We start from the raw sequence: 22,547 nt of genomic DNA on the forward strand, positions 1-22,547 counted from the left end.
GGTCGTTATGCCCAGTTGATCATTTGTAATTAATTATCTCCCCCGGGGCACGCTTTAAACTACAATCAACATGCAACAAATCAGAATCCTCCTCAGCCAAGAACTAATAGGCTGCAATTAAACATGGAATATATACAAACGATGAAATCTTTTAACGAATGGCCTCTCTTACGCAATTGACCTTTTGTGTTTGAGTGATTGTCCCCTTCGGGTTCGGCTTTCGGTACGCTCGGCCTTTACAAACGGTTGAAATCTTCTTTCGATTTAATTTTGGACAACAATACTGATCCAGTTGTGTATATTGTGTATGTGTATATTTTCGTTCAGATGGCAACGAAGACGTTACAAGTCTTACCAAACAAACATGTTTTCCGTTTGAAAACAATAAAATCAAATATCAATAATACCATTTTAAATTTTTCTATTTCACTGTGTTGCCTTCTAGTTGGAATATATAATCCTCAACAATTTCACACAAAACCAATATGACACTACAAGAATAGCACCACACTTTATGCCCTGAAGATGACAGAATAAAGGTCGAAACGTCGGCAAAAAAATGAAAAAGGTTTTCTAAACTACCTCATTCTTCTTATTACTCAAACTTCAAGTCATAGAAAAAAATAACATGAAAATAAGTGGAAAATAATAGAAGTTTGTCATGCCTTGGTTCTTTTCAGAGAGCGTGTATGCTGTCTCCGGATTTAAGAAGGGTTCTCGGGCGGAGTAGCGAGTTGCTGCCCCCCATTTTACTTTTTAGAGGACTTTTTATTGAATATGTTTTATGTGTTTTGTGGTACTGTGTTTTTTCTGAGTGCGTGTATTTATTAGTGCGAGTCGTGAGTTGCTGATGGTGAAATACAGGTCACCATCGCGCCTCCAGCAGGGTGGGTATTTAGGGTCGATGGAAGAATATTTATTAAGTACTCCAAGGTCCCTAATTTGGATTAGATTATTAATATTGTGTTTAGGTCCATGAATGAATATAGTACTCCACCGACTAAACTGAGTGAAATGTACATAGGTGTGAATGTACTGTAGACGTTAGATATTCAGAAATCGTGAGTTGCGGTTTGGTACCACCATCTCACGATTTCTGAATAAGTATCGATTAACGGTCACTAATCACCACACATACAGACGTTAGTTTTGGCTAGATTATATTTTCGCGTCGGTGACTGAAATGTCCTAGCTGTCGAAAGCCTCTGAAGGCTAACCCGTTAATCGGAAACGACGATCTCCTGAGCATTTGGCTCAAGGGGGACACTGTCGGCCCATCCGCATAACGGGGTGTGACAACCCTTCGGGGTTAAAGTCCAGAAGTTCATCGGCTCTGAATTATTTGCACTAGAAAAATGGCCCCTTTTATGGGGCAAATACAGGGTGAATTGCTACTCGTGCTACAAACTTCTCCAGTAGATTCTTCACCCTAAAATGAACAAAAAAGTTCATATTGTCCATGGTCCGATTCTCAACCATTTCAGAGTAATTTCGCTTTTTATCGATTTTGAAAGATATCACGTCCTGGCGTCGGAAAATCGTGATATCTTTTAATCTAAACATTTCTCTGAAAATCTAATAGCACCGTTGAAATTCCCGTTAATTTTTCAATAAGAAGATGACGGTGGCAAAATGTTTGGGCTAATTTTTTGTGTTTTATTTCAGCCAGAACTACAAAAAGAGTGGAAAATTGTGTAAATCGGAAAGTGTATAAAGTAATCCAGAGTTTCTAATTTTAGTCTCAGAAGGCAGCAAATTTGAGGAAAACTACCTGATTTAATAACGCTTCCAACGCACTCGTCATTTTCTTATTTAGTGGTTGTGAGACCAAGATGTTGATGACAAAAAGAGAAAAAATGGTGGTTCAAGGATTGCTAATGTTTGAGAGTGACTTGCTACTCGTGCTACAAACTTCACCAGTAGATTCTTGACCCTAAAATGAACAAAAAAGTTCATATTGACCATGGTCCGATTCTCAACCATTTCAGAGTAATTTCGCTTTTTATCGATTTTGAAAGATATCACGTCCTGGCGTCGGAAAATCGTGATATCTTTTAATCTAAACATTTCTCTTAAAATCTATAAGCACCGTTGAAATCCCCGTTAATTTTTCAATAAGAAGATGAAGGTGGCAAAACGTTTGGGTCTTTCTTCCTTGACCTTCTAGCTGTTTGTAAACTTCTTAAGCATTACATACTAAATGGGCATTAAATTAAATTAAAAAATTTCAATGGAATTATGATTTTGATTCTCTCTAAAAATTAACGGGGATTTCAACGGTGCTTATAGATTTTAAGAGAAATGTTTAGATTAAAAGATATCACGATTTTCCGACGCCAGGACGTGATATCTTTCAAAATCGATAAAAAGCGAAATTACTCTGAAATGGTTGAGAATCGGACCATGGACAATATGAACTTTTTTGTTCATTTTAGGGTGAAGAATCTACTGGAGAAGTTTGTAGCACGAGTAGCAATTCACCCTGTATAATCGTTGAAGAATTAAAATTGAATTTAGATTTTTTAAAAATGATTTTATTGTCTTATTTGTCGGAGAATGACGTGACCATCCAGTCTGTAGGAAACTCTTCGTGGTTTTGTCTGACGTAATAAAAATATTAAGATAAACTCACCATCGCAGACAGCTAAATGTCGACAAAACCATCGAGAAAGGGTGTTTAGAGAAGACCAAACTTCTAGTTCATGACTCACCTCATTATAATTTTTTTTAAAATCAAAATTAACACGGATTGGTATATGATAAAAATTAATTACGCGCAATTATAAAGGTTGCAGTTACAGCCGTGATTTACTTATTGATTGGGACTTTGCTTTTCAAGACAAGGAAAGTTCAAAAATGAATTAGGTAAGTGTTTATTGTTAAAAATAGTAATAACATTGGAAGTTTAGGGGCGGATGAACCGCTGAGGTCATCGCCGTCCTTCTGTTTTTATTCATTTTTCTACTCTTTCGCGTGCATTTTACAACCTGCAGCAATTCGAGGGCCTCGATCTGTTACAGACTCTCTGTTTTTATATGACAACTAAATAAATATCCTAAAATACTAACCTCTCATTCGTACCTCACGTTGTCAGAGAGACACTAGCTATACAATACCTATTGTACATCACCACCCAAAACAAACAAAGTAGTACTCCATATTCCTCGGGGCAGTGTTAAACAACCTCATCCTTTCGCCCTAATAAATTACATTCATGTCTATAAATTAATTCCATTATGTTTTAGTGATCCAATTGACCAAATTACTTCTTTCATTTATTTATTTTATGTAAGTTCTTGGTTGAGATGAAAAAGCTAGTATCAGGAGCGGGATTCGAACCCACGACCTTCGGCTCGATACGCCGCTGTTCTAACCACTTAAAGTCACGATAGCTCAGACAGTTACTTTAAAGTAGGTATCGAAAGGTAGATTCCTTAGAATCTTACAAATTTAGAACTAATTTTTTTTAATGTAAAGAATGTGATATTTCACCATAGTCAATGTAAACAGTGTAACTTCTGTAAGAAAACAGTACGCTTCTATTAAACGTTTTATTGTTTCGTTTTATGAGAAAACCGACTTTTACAACATTGTTCAGTGTTTGCTAAGTTTATTAATTAATGATTAATTTTTATTTAATTAAACATTAAACGTTTTCCCGATCAATTGGAAAAATTTATGTTCCAAATATTTAATCATTATAACTTTTTCAATTTCAACTTTTCCATTTAAAAAATAATAAATATTTTAAATTATTACCACTCGACGATATTCAAATCTTCGTGATAATACTATTATACTTTATTTAATTATTTTTATCATTTAGACTATTCATACTTTCATGTGTCAATTTTCAGGATTTAGACAGTTTTATTTTATAGTTTATTAACATTTTATTAATACTAACATTTGGGTAGCGTTTGATTGTAATATTTTATCTGATTTTAAACTTTTTTCTATTTCATGCTTGTTTTTGGTTTAATTGTTCATTTTATGATTTTTAAGTTTTCCTTTTTTATTATTTATATATAACCGTGCCTCATGGTGGATGATACTGACTCTCAAGAAAACTACGTTCATATCGTAGAATGCGTGCCTCTCATTTCTACAACAGCTTGTAAACTACAGAACAGTTATAAAACGTATAATACTCATACGTATCATATAGTACAAGTACATACATATAGTACTTTTACAAACGTGGAAGTCTGGTCACATTCTCTCCCCTGGAGAAGTGGGGCGTGGTTAGATATGCCCTTCCTTTCACGCTAATAAATTACTTTTACTCTCCAGACGTCACACAACCACCCAAGTGTATTCGATATTCCTCGGAGCGGGGGTAGATATGCCCTTACTTTCTCGCTAATAAATTACATTCTAATATATTTATTATTAAAAGGTTATGTCATTTTTAGTACAGTGTATTTGTTTTTTGTCGCGGCTTGGAAACCTGGCCCACTGGCCTCAAGAGTCATTCCAATAAAGCCTATGAATCAGCGGATGGCATGTTAAAAATTTTGGCCCAATGACAAATGAAGATATTATAGATATGGTCAAGGTCCGGCGTAAACACGATCCTGTCGACAACCGGTCCGGCAAAAAATCGAACCAATACGAAAAAGCCGGAGGGAAAAAGGAATGAAAAAAAAACGCGTGGGTGACAAATGAGACGGTAGTTCTCTCCGGATTAATAGAGAATGTTCCGCGGTCCGGGCCCTAAGCGGGCAAACCGGACTGTGCATCTTTATTACCTTGTATTGCACCGCTTGCCTTTTATTGCACTTCAACAACTCCACAGATTCTAGATAAATAGTCTTGTGAGAAAAATTCTACATTTTATCCTTGTTATTAAGTTATTAAGTTTACGACCGAAGAGGTCTGTGGGAAACGGAAATTAATATATTACCAAAACTGAAAACATGTAAAGGAAAACATAAATAGATAGGTACACATATAAAAACACCGACCCAGATCCTCAAGATGATGAACGATTCAGCAACCGAAAAAAGTTTATATATATATATATATATATATATATACTCACCTTAAGTGTACATATGTATCATAATTATAATTTCACAGTAAATCTAAAGAAAACGAAAGTAATAATTGCATATCTAAAAGAAAAGTAGATAATGAGAAGATCAAATGAAAGGTTACAATGGAATGGGTTTTTTACCTCATAAATAGCATGAGAAACAGTATATTTTAATATATGATTAAGCAATTTCATAATAACTTTTTCAATTATATTAAAATTATACTTAGAAAGATAAAGGACAATTAGTTAGATTATATTCCTAGTTTGGCCGTCTAAACTTAATAACGTCTTTTATTTATATTGGACAAAATAAGCTCAAATCTGCTCATGTATGTACATGTATCCACACATGTATAAAGTTGAACCTACCCCTTCTCGCAGACCATCGGAGATGTAGCTTTTGTAATTTATAATATAATTACTAGCTGAGAATCAACTACATCTGTATGTTGGCAGTCTGAGGCAGACAGTCCTATCGCCCAGCCACCTCGTCAACAGCTAGGTCAATTCAGCACCCAACGGATGCAGTTCCTAGATCATTCCAGCCATTCACACTTTCACGCATTCATAAATATATTCGTTCCTATTTACATACTTTTTTTTACTATTTTACATACATTTTACATGATCAGTTTGGGTGTGGATTACTCGCTATTCATCCATTACCATCCACACATATTATGTAACTAACTGGATCGATGGCAGTACTCAATATTTCACAATCTACTCTCTCATGTGCACATTCACGATAATAAATACATTCACTCTCTCATGTGCACATTCACGATAATAAATACATTCACTCTCTCATGTGCACATTTACGATAATAGATACATTCACTCTCTCATGTGCACATTTACGATAATAGATACATTCACTCTCTCATGTGCACATTTACGATAATAGATACATTCACTCTCTCATGTGCACATTCACGATAATAAATACATACACTCTCTCATGTGCACATTCACGATAATAAATACATTCACTCTCTCATGTGCACATTCACGATAATAAATACATACACTAAAAATACGCTAGGAGGGGGCGTCGGTGGTAACATTGGTAACATAAAATCACTAATATGAAATGTGTAAAAAATTCCCAAATGGTCAAATCGAAAAACTTTCTTAATAGTAACGTTGAGATAGCGATACGAAGCGTCTGCAAAACCGATTCGCTTCGAAAAATACCTCCAACAGCCTAGAACAATTTTCGAAAAGAGGTTTTCTAAATAAGAAGTTAGAAAGTAGTTAAAAGAGTAGTAGTTTTTTACACATTAAGTTAAATTTAGAATATATACGTTATTCTCTAGACATTATTTTTATAACGAATTTATCTAATAGATATTGTCTTCTGAGGTCTAATGGGAGTTCTAGGGATTCTGCTAATACGAACTCAATAGGGGTGGATCTTAAATAACCCAGCCATAGACGGATACTTTTATTTGTGATTAAATATAATTATTCCAATTAATTATTCTTTTCATCTAAGGTTTTTGATTCAGAAGAAAACGTAGTGTCACGAGCGGGATTCGAACCTACGACCTTCGGCTACCTGAGTTCGGATCCCGCTCTTGACACTAATTTTTCACCTCAACCAAAAACCTTAAATAAAAAGAATAATTAATTGGAATATTTAATATGATCAATTATGACCACTAAACATATGGATTAATTTTTTTTTAAACAAAACACCCATAATCGAATATGTTTCTAATAGAACATTTGTAGAATAGTAGAGATATTTTTGGGTCAGTACCCTGTGTATTAAAATTAATCATTTTTAATACATTCAGATATCTTTCGGCTTTTTTGCATAAATTGTCTATTTGTCTAGAGTCTAGACCAACTCAATTTGTTGTCTAAACACAAGCCTTATGGAAAACTGGACATTGGATTTGCGTCGGGTGGCTTCGGGTCACGTCGCGTGTGTACCCCGCATTAACGACGGTTCAGATCACAAGAGGATATCTCACAAATTGTATTATTTCAAACTAAGCTAACATGAAACCGGTAAGGAAAATTCAAGTGACATGTAATGACTAAGGATCTCGTTCACTTCTCTGTTGTTCACGAGTATTTATTAGAAACGGTACCTCTGTTGAAGGTTCAATGTGCCTTGCCTTTTTAAGGATCCGTTCCCAAATTTAGCGGACGGGTTTTATTGATAATCGTAAAAAAAACTTTCACCGGTCCGAAAACGGCGTGGTACGTACGTGTCCTTGACTCTGACTCCCATAAAAAGCATTTTCTCACGATGGATCCCCGACAAGGAACAATTACAATATGAGACAATGGGGAAGCACTAATGAGCCGGGCTCCAGTCTGGTTCTCATCCACCGCCGCGTGAAACGCATTAATTGTCGGTGCGATTTAAGATGGCCGGCTCGCGGATGGCGAGGAACGGCCCAGATTCGACCCGAAACCCGACAAAAGGTGACGTCCTGACAAACGTGCCGACGACGGACGACGGACGACGGCAGAGCGACGCACGCCTTCTGTCACCGGAGGAACCAATCGGCCTTTTGTCAGAGACAACACTCTTTTGTCGCTTACCTTTTTCTCCGCCCCTCTTTCCCTCCGATACGTGACGCTACGGCAAATCGACAACCCCCCCTGAGGATACAATACACATGAAAATTGGGAGGAAAGCTGTGTTTATTTGAAAGAGATTCGACCCATTTTGAAGTTACTTCTGTACAGAAAGAAAAAACAGCCCAGCCCGTTATATTTCTCCAAACGATTCTCATTGTGCAATATTTATACAAAGAGTTCATTGGATTTCTCTCAGTTTTTCATTATTTAACAAGTACGAAATAAAATAAGAAATTATAATGTTCAATAACCATTAAAAATTTCTATTGAAAGATTTAAATTTTCATTTATGTCATTTTAATACCAACACAAAAGCTAAGCGAACATTATGAAAAATATGAGTTATGAGTCGGTCAAACCATGCCCTGTAGAGAACTGAAAAAAACGAAAGAATTCTCCTAACAAGGATTAGGGTCGCCTCATACATGGCCATTTTCTATTAGGCGGCTAACAACAGTACCTAAAACGTAATAGTATTAAAGTCACCTACTAATGGACTATTGTTTCAAAAATCCATAGAGAACGGTGTGCCCTAACTTCAGAAAAAAATCTTAATGCATTGCATTATCGGAAAAACTTATTCGAATATCTGGCAAAAATGCATTGCCCTAATTTAATATACCTCTTTACGTGATTCATGTCTTATAGGTATGGATTAAAAAAAGTATTTTAAGTAACAAAACCAACAAAATATATAAATATTGGGATTACACTACCACTGCTTAACATTAGAACATCATTTCAAGAAGAAAGTAGACACAACAAAATTTAGCCTGTCTGTAACCAAATTATGTTACACAATGACATACAATTTGACGCTAAATTGAAAATCATCATTTCTATAAAACGTTCAGCTAATGGGCTCAAATTATGGGGATTTAAGTGTTATATTATTATTGCACCAACATTTAAATTTTTTATATTAAAAAATGCTTAAAACTACCCTGAAACACACTAAAATTCTTGTTATATTTAGAGTTAGATTTAATGCCGGTTGTTTGTTACATTAAAATTATATTTAAAGTATTTACAAACTTGTTTAAATCTGCCATCCTACAGGTTCACAACAACAAAGAATACAAAAAGTCTATTTCATTTTTTTTCCAGAAGATTTCAGTTCAGTTTCAACTGAAATCTTCTGAAAAATAATTTAAAAAGTATATATATATATATATATATATATATATATATACATTTTTATTGGCTTTTTGAAGAGACATTTTAATACTCCATAAATAATCGTAAAAGAATATGAAGATAAAAACAAACAAAAGATATTTAAGGGATATCCGCGATAAAGAATTTAAAAATAGCTAATATAGACACAAATTTCTGCTAATGTTCAATAAATAACTTAAAAGTTATTATTGGATCACGTTGAGCTTATTGATTTCTCTAAAAGGATCTTTATATCCAATAAAATATGAAAATAGTTTATAAGAATTCTGCTCCTTAAATTTTTCCAAATGCCTATTTCTTAATTCCACTAAGAGATCTGTTATCTCGCCAAGTTGCTAAATTCAAATTAATAATAATTTTTTTCTAAATAAATGGTAAATCAACTCGTTTATTTAATAAATCTGTAAAGAGATTAAGATTGAGATGTAGAGATAAAAATTAAATAAATAAGAGTCTTCAAAAGATACCATTTGTCAACATAAGAGACGACGAGGCACTCCTTGTCAGATGCAATGTCTGTTCTTTTCTTCTTCATCCTTGTTTAAATTAAAATATGCAAGCTGCGAATTCTTCTTCCGATAGAAATATAATATTATAAAACTCAGACATGATCCATGACTGTAGATTACAGGTGGAAGGTGTCCTGAACAACCAAACGTTCAAAATTGGGAAAATTAATTAATGTACATTAACAAAGGTTTATTTTCTAGACGAATACCTACGATTTATTATTGTGTCAATGGATTATTTATTATGTATTCAATAAGGTAGATATTTCGATTTTTAAGAATAAAATTACCCAACCAAATGGTAGTAGCTGAATAATGACAATCAGACACACGCCTCCTTGACTTCGGGTGCCAATCTCAGTGCCCCTTCACCCTCCATCATTTTACCACCCCAATACGCCATTGTGGCGAACGGCCAAAAGAACTACCCTAATTCTAACCAGCTCCACCATTTGGAAAGATTTGTTGTTATGCATTGATCCTCTTGGAGGCGGGAGAATTCGGGGCTTTCAAATCAATCGGATTTTTATAAGACCTGGATGTCAAATAGGCCGGGGGTCGCCGCCTTATATAAGTCGGCCCGAATTACATCCAGGCACCTGTCCACGGCAGGTGGGGCCTAGGCGATCAAGGCAGATGTATCTGCCTCACCTGCGCAGAGGTGAAAGTACGCCCGACGGAAAGTGTTCACGTAGGGAATTCGCACCGACCGCGAGAAATGCGTGCAGGGTCCGGGAGAGCCAGAACGACGCCGAACAATACAGAAAACCAAATTCAAGAAGCCGTATAAACACGGCTCGGGGGCATTACGACTTTCTTTTTCCAATACGATCTGGATCCACAATGGAAAAATGTCGAGTTGCCACTCCTCGTGTATCATTAGGAGCGATGCAAGCATTATGGTAATGGTGATGGTCGGCGAGGCCGAGCCCGGTAATGATACGGTGGGTCTGCCCGAGCTACTGGTGTCCGCCCTCCGGCCAAATCCCTTGCCACATATAAACCATATCTGATTCCCACTTCGCCTACCCTTTATAATTTACCTTTTATATCTCTAATGTGAAAGATAGCCGAGTCTGCCCACACACCAGACCGGTATACGACTCGTTCTATATTATTTGTCCGTGATAATGTTCAATGCCCGGCAAAAGAGGAAGTCGGACGAGATGGTTATCGATTCGGTTCATTTTTAACGGATTCAGTTTCACTTTAGAATAACGAGTTCGCATTAACCATGAGAAACTGCTCAGTACTGGAGAGTCAAATTTTGAGCCAACTAAGCTTTACAGGTTGAAAAATTTAAACAAAAAATGTAAAAATATTTAGAATTCTACAAATTTTCCTAAAACAAAACCGATTTGTTGCTGACTGAAGACGATTGGACGTGTGACATACCGGTAAAAACTGAGCGCAACCTGCTTTTCCAGTTCCGTTTACGATCAACCCAATACGTCTGTACTAACCAACTTTTTCGTCAGATCAGACACCTCAAACTAAAGGTACATCAATGGCATCGCAGATTTCAACCCAAAAGCTTACAAATTCCAAATTATTGCATCGATTGCCAGAAGTTAAAAAAAAGTTTTTGTTTCATTTAACTATTTATTTGAAGCAAACAGTTCTCGATATACATTTATAAGATCAATCCAACTGACATTTGTAGGATATGACCTTCAAGATTTAACATTTCTCCACGCTAGAATCGACCACCGAGTCATCATAATCAATTTATATCAGGTATTTGTCGGTTCCTGATTCTTTAACATTTACGTATTCGATCTAACATGAATGAAAGTTCTTCATGAAAATTCTTCAATGAAGTTTGCTTCCAGTTGTAAATTTATTAATGGGGATCCGCTTATAGCACAGGTTTGTCCCTTTAAACTAATATTCCATGTCGGCAGTACTTAGGTCATGTCAATCTCTTTCGGGTTGCACTTCGGTTTTACGACCTCTCCACTTGCCATCCCGGCCGATTCGTTAGCAACAAATGACACGTAAATTCCTCGGCCTTCCGCTCAAACTGAAGGGTTTCAATTCCGAGAGATAAAATGGCCGTTGACGTGGACAAGTCAGATGGTAGATTAGGACCCCAGCGGGACGGAGCTCAGCGGGGACCTGTCACCATCCAGGATGGATCTCCCTCACATACCATTTTATTGCAACAATCCTTTGTCAAATGTTGCCTTTTTTACCATCGGCCGATTTCCAAAGATAACCCACGTCACATCTAGCCTCGCGACGACCTGATGTTTAAAAATCTTCCTGCTGTCTTTTATCGAACGTTATCAAAAATTGCGTGTCAAAATTTGATAAATAACATAATATAAAAATTTAATCAATTAATTAAGGTTTTTAGTTGAGATAAAAATGTAAGTGTCACGAGCGGGATTCGAACCCACGAACCGATGGTATTCAGCTTCAAGCAACCTTCGGCTCGTTGGTTCGAATCCTGCTCGTGACACTGACTTTTTTATCTCAACTAAAAACCTTAATTAATTGGTCAAGCGGACCACGAAAACTAGTGAATTTAATAAAAAATGATGATGATGATGAATATCACGTTTTCTATTGAAAGTGTTAATAAGAGTTAATTGATGTTTGCCTCTGGTAGCTCCTCACAGGGTTGAAAGGATCAAACTACTTTTACAAACTTCTTCAGCTGTTCTAAACTGTTTGCAACAAACTATACTATATCAAATATCTATTTAAATGAATATTAGAAATTTTTATATATCCTATAAGATAAGTTGCTTATTACGAGTTTTATATTTTAATTGTTAAAGCTGAGAGAAGGATCAGATCAATCTGGAGGATTCGCTAAGATCAAACGTTTCCAATCCTTTCTGTTAAAATCCCTACTGCTTTCTAACAGGTAAATTTGTTTAAATTGTGAAATGTGACAATTGGCGGTTTCATAAAATGAAGGTTGATTCAATTTTACGTTTAGAGGGTACGAGAGACCCAGGCATTGTAGTTGACATCTAATGGCCATCCTCGTCAATTTTCCCTCTGAGAAGCGTGACGGCACGAGACTCCGTGTCCAACGTGGTTACCCAGGGGACGGCAGTCATCATGAGAGAAAAATCCAGAGAGAATAGCCCACAGGACTGAGTTAAACCGGTAAACGCGATGAGGGCCGAATCGGACTCAAGTTCTCGACGCCGAAGAAACGTTTAAGGGATTAATTAAAATGCTCAACCGAGACCTTATTTGTAGAAAAGTAGAGCGAGCGTTCTCACAGGCCATATCCCTCACTTTCACCGAGTGGTAAGACACATGATAGATAATTGTGCGATCTGCTTCTTAGAAGAAAAAGTTTCCCTTCGGGTTATAAACACGTAAAAGAAATATTACTTTTATCAAAAAAGAAATTTAAATAATATCTTTTTTTTTCATTTTATCATTTTTACCTCTCATTTCGTAATTATTATTATTTCCTAAAAACTTAATATTATAATATTAATATACACTTTATACATCATTGTTTACACAATTACATTAATATTCCTAATAAAACTACACAATTCACGGTACTCCGCTAATTCGGTTGAGGATATTAGAGCTTTGTATCCATAATGCGGTTGAAGATTTATTTCTTTGGTATTTGAGAGTCTTTCGAACAAATTTCTGCGTTCATTTGCGTGTTTCTTGAAGTGCTTGATGATGTGTTCGAGATCCTCATATGTTCCACATTGCGGATTGACGGGATTATATTAAATCTGTTGAGATATCACTTGCACAGTTCAGAGATTGGATCTTAACTTTTCTATTGTTTTGCAAAATGCCTTTATATTAATTTCTTTGGTGTACCATGGTTCACGTGCTACCAACGGAAACGTATTTTTTTATCTGATCCCTTTGTAATTTGACAGGTATTCAATGTGCCAATCTATCTGCAGTTGTAATCTTAATATAGCATGAAGATCTTTTCTGGGTACTGGCGCTTTTATAAAATTGCCCGTTGTGGTGGCATCTTTGGAAAGCCGATCTACTATCATTATGTTTGAACCCTGTATGGCCTTTGATGATCACTATTTTACGTCCTTTAGACCTGATCATTGCTGCAAGTTCACGGATTTCTATGATGTAGTCCACAATATACAACGTTTTGTCATTGCGATGTTTTTGCCCACAACTAAGTCAATCTGTACATATGACCACTTTTGGGAATTGCTTGGTGTACGCATACTTCATAGCTTCCCTTATAGTAACCAATTCTGCAGTGTATATGCATAAATACTGTAGGAGTGAAAACGTTTTACTGTAGTTCTGAACAGGATCATAAAATGCATAACCTTCTAGTCCATTCAGGAGTGAGATGTAAATAAGATGTCCGTCTGGAAATCTCGGATAAAGATCACTTAGATATTTTTGGGTGACTTGGGTGTTATTCAAGTCCGTGTATGTTTTGGAGATGTAAGTAGGTACATAATATTGTCGAATATTTTCAAAGTTGTGTTAAAATACGGTGAAGGACATAATGATTCGACTGACGATTCGTGTTTGGTTAGATTGGTGAAAGCGGATGTTAAAAGTGGTTCTTTCTTTTTTTCTCCAGTATTTATATGTCAGTACCAGACAAAGAGCAATGCTGTGGTAAGTGTACAAAACGACCTGTTAACATTTTTCTTCTATGATCAAGAGGAGGTTCGTTTATCTCTGCTATCTGTTTTATCTGCACAGCTTATATATTAAAATTATTGTACTTTTGGTCAGTTCTAAGTTCGTATAGTCTCACTGGTCTTAAGACATTTTTTAACAAGAGGGCTGCTATGAATTGGAATTTCCTTGAAATTTTTACTTTTCATAAAGGAAGGCCTGCGGGCGGAGAGAGAGAAAAAACGGAGCGGAGTTAGATGGATTTCTATAGGCATTATTGTGACGGCTTCAATACCATGGTATCTTACGGCTCAAAGGGCCTCCTGAAGAAAATCAATTCCGGGCTGGATCACGTGCCATTCCCACGTGCCGGCATCACAGTCGTCGAGGCGCTTTTTAAACCGACATGTATCGATTTATCGACGGATCACGTAACCGGTTGAAACGCTTTACGCCCAGTTTTCACGATTCGGTCGGATTAAATTTCCCATTTCCCCCGGCCCTCGGCCCTGAAAATCTATTCGTGAAACACCGGGCTGACTTACACAGGAAACTGCGATCGAGGATTAACTATCCGGTAATCGGGGTAATGGCTCCGATAGGGTAATTGCTTTACTCCCTTTTAAAGCCGGTTCCAACAATCGGGGAGACTTCAACGAACCGAAACGGAGGAGGAAAACACGCTAGAAGTACCTGCAAGGCAAAATTTAAATCCGGAAAATCTGTTATCCAAATTAATCTGTTGATAATATTAATGCATAATTCGAAGCATTTTAATATAAAGGAAAAGGTAGAAACAAATTTCCCTAATAAAATACATCCTAAAAAATTGATCTTCTAGTATAACTTCCCGTTAATACTAACCCTCCATATATTCTAATATTGCTTAAAGTTTGAAGTTTCTATAGGTGCGAGTCGTCATTTTTTGGCAGTCCTACTATCGCTGTGTTTTAACATCAAGTCACTTTTTACCATCTTAACTGGAAGGGGCTAAATTGAACTCACATCCGAGTTATAAGTGATCAGCCTTAACCATTATAATTTAATGTTAAGGAAGGATCTGGGTTCAGGCAAATTAGAAAGAAAACACTCAGTTCCCTTCGAGGTATATATCCCCATCATCAGAACAATATAACTATTTAAAAGAATAACAAATACGAGCATTTATTCACAATTTTGAAACCTAGGGATCGTGTAAAGTGAAATTAAAAATTGAATTTATATATGATGATGATGAATACTAGAAAGAGGGATTTTCCTCCAAACATTGCAAAGTTCTGGCTTATTGTAGTACTCCTAGTTCCTTAGTTCAATGGAATCGACTCGATCCTTCTCCGATAAGAAGTATTATGTCATAATTAATATTTTGAAATTATCATTAGGAAAATTAAAAAAAAATTACATATTCACTTTTTAATTGTTGATTTTTTTTAGCTGGCGTTGGAATTTCAATTATCACAGGTTTTACTATTTTGTGGAGTTTTTCCAGCAAAATATGTAAAACTAACGAGGTGGCTTACTTTTGTTAAAACGTATATTTATTTAATTGTCCATATTTCAAAAAATTTGATTTTTTAAATTGCACTTTTCATTATACTTGTTCAATTTTTCTGATGAGGGGAAGCGATAATATAATAAATAAGAAATTTTTATATTTTTGGAACATTCCATAAAATAGTGAAACCTGAGATAATTCACTTTTTAATATGTTTATTCTGGAAACTGTTGGTCTCAAAATAGTGAATAGTTGTCCATATTTATTATCGGTTTAAATTAATAATTAATATTTCATTGTTCTAATGTAGGAGACATATTCCTCGATTGGTCGACGAAGGAACTACTGTTCTTGCTTTCCTTCTGAGTTTTCTTATCCCTGTTCGTTATTTATTTATTTTTGAAATTGTGAAATTACAAAGAAGAAATGCTCGATAAAATAAATTTTAAAAACCAGAAACTCGTATTTAGTTGTTTACTTCAAACTATATGTATTTTTCTAGTTATATTATTCCAACAAACTTACTTTTACGTAAATGTACATAAAGATAAGTATGCTGTAACTATATAACAATAAAAATACATATAATAAACAACAAAATACGAGTGTCCGTTTTATTTTTTTGTCTTTGAGTCTATGTAACATAGAAGCTAAATATTTTTGCCTTTGTTTGTCTAAAATTGGTTCAAATCGAGTATATAGTTGAATTTTTTTTCCCCCTGCATTGTATTTAAAAGTGTATTGGAAATGTCCAGTCTTTTGCCGGCCAAATGCGTTCTTTACAAATTGTTTATTAACGCCATAGCAAGAATATGTTTATTGAATAACGGAAGGCTTATAGAGAAAAGCAAGACTTTAATGAAGAATATCATTACTACCAAGAAGAAGCAGGTTAAAGTATTAAAAAAACCCAGCTTTTATATCCAAAACAGAATAGCATTAAATGAAATAACTTATTCTCCACTTTATTGTATGATATTCAAGTAATCACTAAAAAAATCTTTGTATAAAAACTAGCTAGAAAGGAAACTTCAAGGTGTTCTTCTTTTTCTCGTTGTGGAGACTGAATGTGTAACAAACAAAAAACGAAATTTTACGTTTTTTTATCATGAACAATGTTTATTCATTAAAGATTGTTTACTGGTTAAGTTAATTACTACCTGCGGCCAGAATTTTCTCAATGTTAAATTGTTCATATTGTTATAAATGTAATAACGTTTTAGTGCGTTTATATCGGCCAGTCGTTTCTTAGATCAGTTCCAACGGGAGAAAGGGGCAAAAAGGGCCCTTCTCACCGTTAGGGGATGCGCCCCGGGACCAGGTGGCTCCGATGATAATTATATCAGAATTAGAGGGCTCGGCATATGCCTATGAGACAAGTGCACCGTTACACCTGTTGGAAAAACGTTACACCTTACACGAAACGGATGGCCGAGGATGGTTCTTAGAGCCAGGGACCGGAACGCGAACGCCCATACAGCTTAACGAATTCTATACGCCCAGCAGTGCGTCAAACTAGTGATTTAATCGCAAACTCTCTTTCAATTGATTTAACCGTCAATTAACGCCGGTTAAATGTGCTAATTTTAATTGTTTAACCTACACATTAATCAAAACTCCAATCACTACGAAAATTCTTTGAATAAAATGTTAATAAAGAACGTTTGTTTTGTTTGTTGCTACATTCTTTGTCCACGTAAAACTCTTTAATTATTTCATCACATCCGTAACTGTGACTATTGTTAAAATAATTATCGCTAAGTCACACATAAAAAATATATAGAAAAATTAACAGGGAATGACTCATCTTAATTACACATCTCCCAGAAAGATTATGATTTTCTTTAACCTGGCAACGAATGTATGACAAAACCCAAAGTTCAGTAAAAATTTCTATGATCGAGATAGTCAGGTCTGAATTTTATCAAAATGATCTTTCCTCACGTCCAAAGGGGAATTGAATAGTTATAGAGAACCTCAAAAACCTTAAGTGTAATTAATTTTTTTTCCAAATTTACTCTAATAATTTATCGTACGGGGATTGTTTAATAATAAAAAAAAATCGCTCAAGTTGCTACAGAAATAGTATCAAACAATGTAATAATTCCAAACAAGAATAAGACCCCCAATCTCCGGACTTGACATGGCCTAATGTTGTCTTACAGCAAGACGAACTTTACTAATTTTGTTAAAGGGTTAGGAGAAAATCCGGTTAGTTTAGTGATGGGGTATTTAGATTAGCGTCAAATAAATCAGTGTTGCCAATACACGAGCAGAAACAAAGCAGGAACATCACTCTTCCCGCCCTAAACTCGCGTGAGTTTTTCCTTCCCTTAAACAAAATTGTTGTTGGCATGCTTGGAAGCAACGTTGGGCAGAAAAGGTTAAATTATAATCTGCATATGAAAAATTTTATGTTTGGCAAGTATAACAATCAATACAAGATGCAGGTGGAGAGCCATGTTGGAGACAGGAGGTTCTAAGATGTAAATTTTAGATTGGCGCCAAAAAATTCAGTGTTGCCAATACACGGGGCGAAACATGGAAGGAAATGCATAAAGATTTAGCAAATCTGTTGCCCTGAAGCAAAGTTGAGCAAGAAAGGATTTACCACCTCGATCCCGTCTGATGACGCTAAAATGTATTTAAAAAAATTAAAAAGAGACTGGCAGCGTAGATGGCTCGGATCAGCAGCGTGTCAAGAGCACTGCCGATAGGTGGCCCTCGGGGGACCAGATTCTTAGAAAAAGGGGCATCTTCAACCGTTTAATAATAGGCCATGCGAGGTAGACTTGCAGACACTTGTTGACTTGTGTAGCTCGTGGCCTTATCGGAAGGTTTGTTTCTCGAGGTGAGAGACAACGCATTTTCGCTTTCGAGTGAGTGGACTTGTTCCAAGCATAAGTGTCTACCTAAGTAAAGCGTGTAACTCAATGGCTCCGTATAGAGAGCCTGTAGGAATACCAACCGATATGAGTATCATGTTTGAGCACGGCTTCTTGGAGGAAACAGGGTTGCTTTATTGTATTTAGTGCCGATTTTGTTGTATACTAGTGTGTGTTGAGAGTGAATGTATTTGTTGGCGTGAATGTTTAGCGTGAAAAGGTTGGGATATCGATTACCGATCGGTTCTCGATTAGGTTGGTTATATAATGGTAAAGGGTGATGGATGAATATCGAGTATTCCACCACCCTGAGTGAATGGTATGTAAAACAGAAAGAATGTATTTAAGTGAGAGCGAGAGTGTGAATGGGTGACTGATTACGTTAGAGGCTGTTTTCAGCCCCCGGAGCCCAATCTCCGTGGTCGGATGGATAAAACCGAGGTCTGACCCCGGACTGCCAATCCCCGGGTAGGTTGATGCTCGAGGCCTACAGGTAATTTACTTACTTAAAATATAAGCCTGGAATGCCGTGAACTACGAGAAGTGATATTCTCAACTTTTTACACTTGCGTAAAAATGCCGTGATTTGAGCTTATATAAAATCAATAATCAGTAATAAGATCATAAAAATAGTTATAAAAATGAAATTATATATAGAAAAATTGGAAATCTATAAAGCATTTGTTTCTAATTTCAAATTTGCAATAATTTCATAAATAGTACATAATAATGATTAATGGCTGGCAGCTGGAACAGTATATGGAGCATGAAAACCCTACTGAATTTTTTATGAGCACAAAGCACAAAACAACACAAATTTAGTAAATAATAAGATAATCAGTTGTAATATGAAATAAGGAGAATTATACATAATTTTTTACATTCTTGCCATTATGTACCTCAAATTTACTGAAGGCAGGGATAATCTTCAACGATTTTTTGTTACAACAAAGTGTACCCCGAATGGACAAATAGCAGAAATGAATGCAATTATATGATAAAGGAAATTTTAAAAAAATGCATGAAAGGTAAAGTATTGCCTATCATACCAGGGGTCAAGAACTTCACAAACCTTATTCCAAATTAATATCAAATAAAATACTTAGTTTTCAACCAGCTTAGACAATAATAATCGGCAAGACGTTAATCCTAGATTCGTGTAAAAAATATTCTATTCCCATACAATCTGTATGATAGACAGAAACCAAGACAATTCAACATGTGTTCTTCCATTCTTCAGCCTGTCAATGTTTCTTATATATATATAATTTTTCAAAGGTTTCTCTACGAACTGGTTCGCAAAGGACAATTGAACCCCTGAAAGCGATTGTCGGGAAAATTTCCCTGGTCGTACAATTCGAAGGATGCACATGAGAACGTCTCGGACAGAGAATGTCTCACTAACTACGTATTGTGCCGCGATAATTCCAGCCATTTTTTTTTTAAACCGTCGTGCTCATAATTCATAGGTATACCTTGTTAAGAAAAAAATGGTTGTTCAAGGGTTGTTGGAAACAATGAAAATTAAACCATTGCATATCCCAATACTACAAAAACAATAATGTAAATGTAAACTTCTTTTTATGTTTCAGTGACAGAAACCCAATTGAAGATAATTATCTGTTGACGACAGATAATACATATTTCTAATAAAAGGTGAATGATAATGCTGTGATAACTTAATTTTAACGAATCTGAATATAACGTAATATAATCTTTTGCGATTAGCCTTACAAAGAAAAGTGCCTTAAAATTTTTTTAACAGTATCTTCAGAACTGTCTCAGTATGAATTATAATAAATTAATAAGTAATGTTACGTTCATTATTTTTTGATGTTGTTATATATTATATAGATTTTATATGTGTATACGTTGTATATATGTTACGTGTTTATTATTTTTATTTATATCTAAAACTTGCTTTTTAATTTATGTTTTTCCATATAACAAGTAGGTTATGTTACACTTCCTAGAGACATGAAAGAGATGGTCATGTGATCACACAAATTTTGCATACAGCCCTTCCCTAAAGCCGTGTTGTCCCGGCTGCGTGTTATTTCAAGATGCTGGGAAAAAGATTTTTTTTAAGACAAGAAGCTATATGTCTCAAAGTTGACGACGTTCGAGCAGGTCCTTTTTTTGCCATAATGCATAAGTAGGAATTTTTATTTCTTAGGAGATGTGCAATGTACGATTGCAGTGTGCATAAAAATTCTCACAACAGAAAAGGACTTTGTTTACGCTAAATGTACACTAAGACGAAAATGGTCCTTTCTCTCGTGTGTTAAGACAAAATGCCAAGAAGAAAGCATTTGTTTTGAAAACGTCCACCATCATACTGAATGATCGATGTTCCTCTTGTCACCATCGAATACATATTTTCATGAGACGAATGTCATTGTCATGTTGAAATTTCCAAATGTTTACACGAAGACCTTGGGTTCGCACCGGCGTTTCGTGTCGATTTCGATAAGTAAACAATCGGTGAAATAAACAAGGGAGAAAACTTCGAAGGCCGTGCGGTTTAATTGGCTGATTATTTGGTGACAGGTCCTTAGCAGATATTTACAGAGACAAACCGATAATTGGGCAATCCGTTTTTATCAGACATCAGAAACTTATGAAAGTTATCCAATTGGTAAATAATTAAAATTATCTTATTTAAATTGTAAACTGTTAATTTCAGTAGTAATGCCTTCCATTCAAGATATGCTTCCATTTATATAACTTGAAAACTAGAATCGTTTGAATGATGACACTATGTACTACAGAAATGGGTGTTAATTTGTAATGTTACTTTAGTAAATAATAGTAGTAAATTCAGAAATCATGTCGTAATATTCGTTTTGTTTACAAGTCCTTAGTCTTCAGAGGAAGAAGACTTCTTTAAAAAAAAAGAATGTACGCAATAAAACTTCGGGAAATGTAGTTCATTTTGAAAATTTGGTTCACACGAAGTACAAATACGCAATACCAAGAAGATGGTGTTATACCATATATTACACAGATCATGTAATGAGCCAAATGTGCCAATGGTACTTACATCGTTGTCCTCGAGGTATCCATAGACTTCGAGTTTGTCGAGTCGGATGGTGCCCTGAAAGGGGTAGATGAGGGTGCCCTGTGGGATCCTGGCGTTAGTCCAAACGTTCACCGACATTTCCGGGAGCTTCTTCTTGAGCCGGTTGTGGTTGTCGGGTGCGGCCGTGAGGACGAGGGAGAATTCCTGGGGTATGAGCACGCACGTTTCCATATCGAAAGTCTTGCGGTTCTCCGTTGGTCAAGAGATAAACGCGTCGGCGGTTCACAACATGACAGGGAGGCGATCCCTGGTCCGATCCCTTGCCTGAGGAGAGGACTACTGTTTTCTTACGGCCTAGGACGCCGTCCGGAGGCGTCGACCGGGCGGGGGGAATGGGCGTTCCTGGGTACTTCTTGGCCAATCCTGGCACTTGCTCCGCTTCGACCGCCTATCCGATGCCTCCTTACCCTTCTTCATAAACACGCCTGTTGTCCTACAGACCATCTCGTTATCCTGCCCCTACCTGAAATACCACTCCTCATCCTCTTAACACCCGATTCCGGCTCCTGGTCTTATGTTTATAACTCGGCTCCCGAAGACCATCACCTCCTCCTCCAGCAAGCGTGGAGCTTTTTAAAATGCAAATTAACTGATTTAACTTTAACAAGAATGGACAAAATAAACTATCGATCAAATAGCAACAATAGATAATCTAATAAATCAATTTGAATATTTGTGGAAGAGCACTTCAGTGTATTGAGAGGGTGCAATTTCGGTCCGAGAATGGAAACTACTTGTTGGGCTTAATAAACTTTATGGATCCTCCTATTCTCCTAAAAAAAAGAACTATTATAGCCAGTAACAACAAATACAAAATAGTGATTAATTAACAAACAAAATAAATTCACTTATAAGAAAGGTTCTGTAATGCCGACTGCCACATCAACCAAATAGACACATACAGCAAGGAAGAGTATATAATATTTTTGGTTCCTCATGTTTTCTCTATCTCACATTTTTTTAGTACCCCTATCTTTGATGCTTAACCCTTCCACACGTGACAAAAATGTCCAAAATCAACTAAAATACCCATTCTTGCTATTAAAAAGATCTAATCTAAGTTTGGTGGGTCTCAAGGTACGATATTCTGCTAAGACCTCACGCGATTATCACCTTGAAGCACTCCCTTCATTCACGCCAAAAAATAAATTCA

At 35.9% G+C, this 22,547-nt stretch overlaps 1 protein-coding gene across 1 annotated transcript in view; it reads right to left on the reverse strand.

The window, feature by feature from the left end:
- The window catches only part of LOC106667106 (zinc finger protein 287), a 144,436-nt gene extending 122,752 nt beyond the window's left edge, over positions 1-21,684 (reverse strand). The window contains exon 1 of the mRNA XM_014394810.2: positions 21,356-21,684. Within this exon, the coding sequence (XP_014250296.1) occupies positions 21,356-21,565 (210 nt within the window). The 5' untranslated portion in view covers positions 21,566-21,684. The remainder of the gene's footprint in view (positions 1-21,355) is intronic.
- Positions 21,685-22,547: the final 863 nt, after the last annotated feature.

The sequence above is a fragment of the Cimex lectularius genome, unplaced genomic scaffold, assembly GCF_000648675.2.
Source record: "Cimex lectularius strain Harlan isolate CLEC.00 unplaced genomic scaffold, Clec_2.1 scaffold379, whole genome shotgun sequence".
Taxonomy (NCBI): Eukaryota; Metazoa; Arthropoda; class Insecta; order Hemiptera; family Cimicidae; genus Cimex; species Cimex lectularius.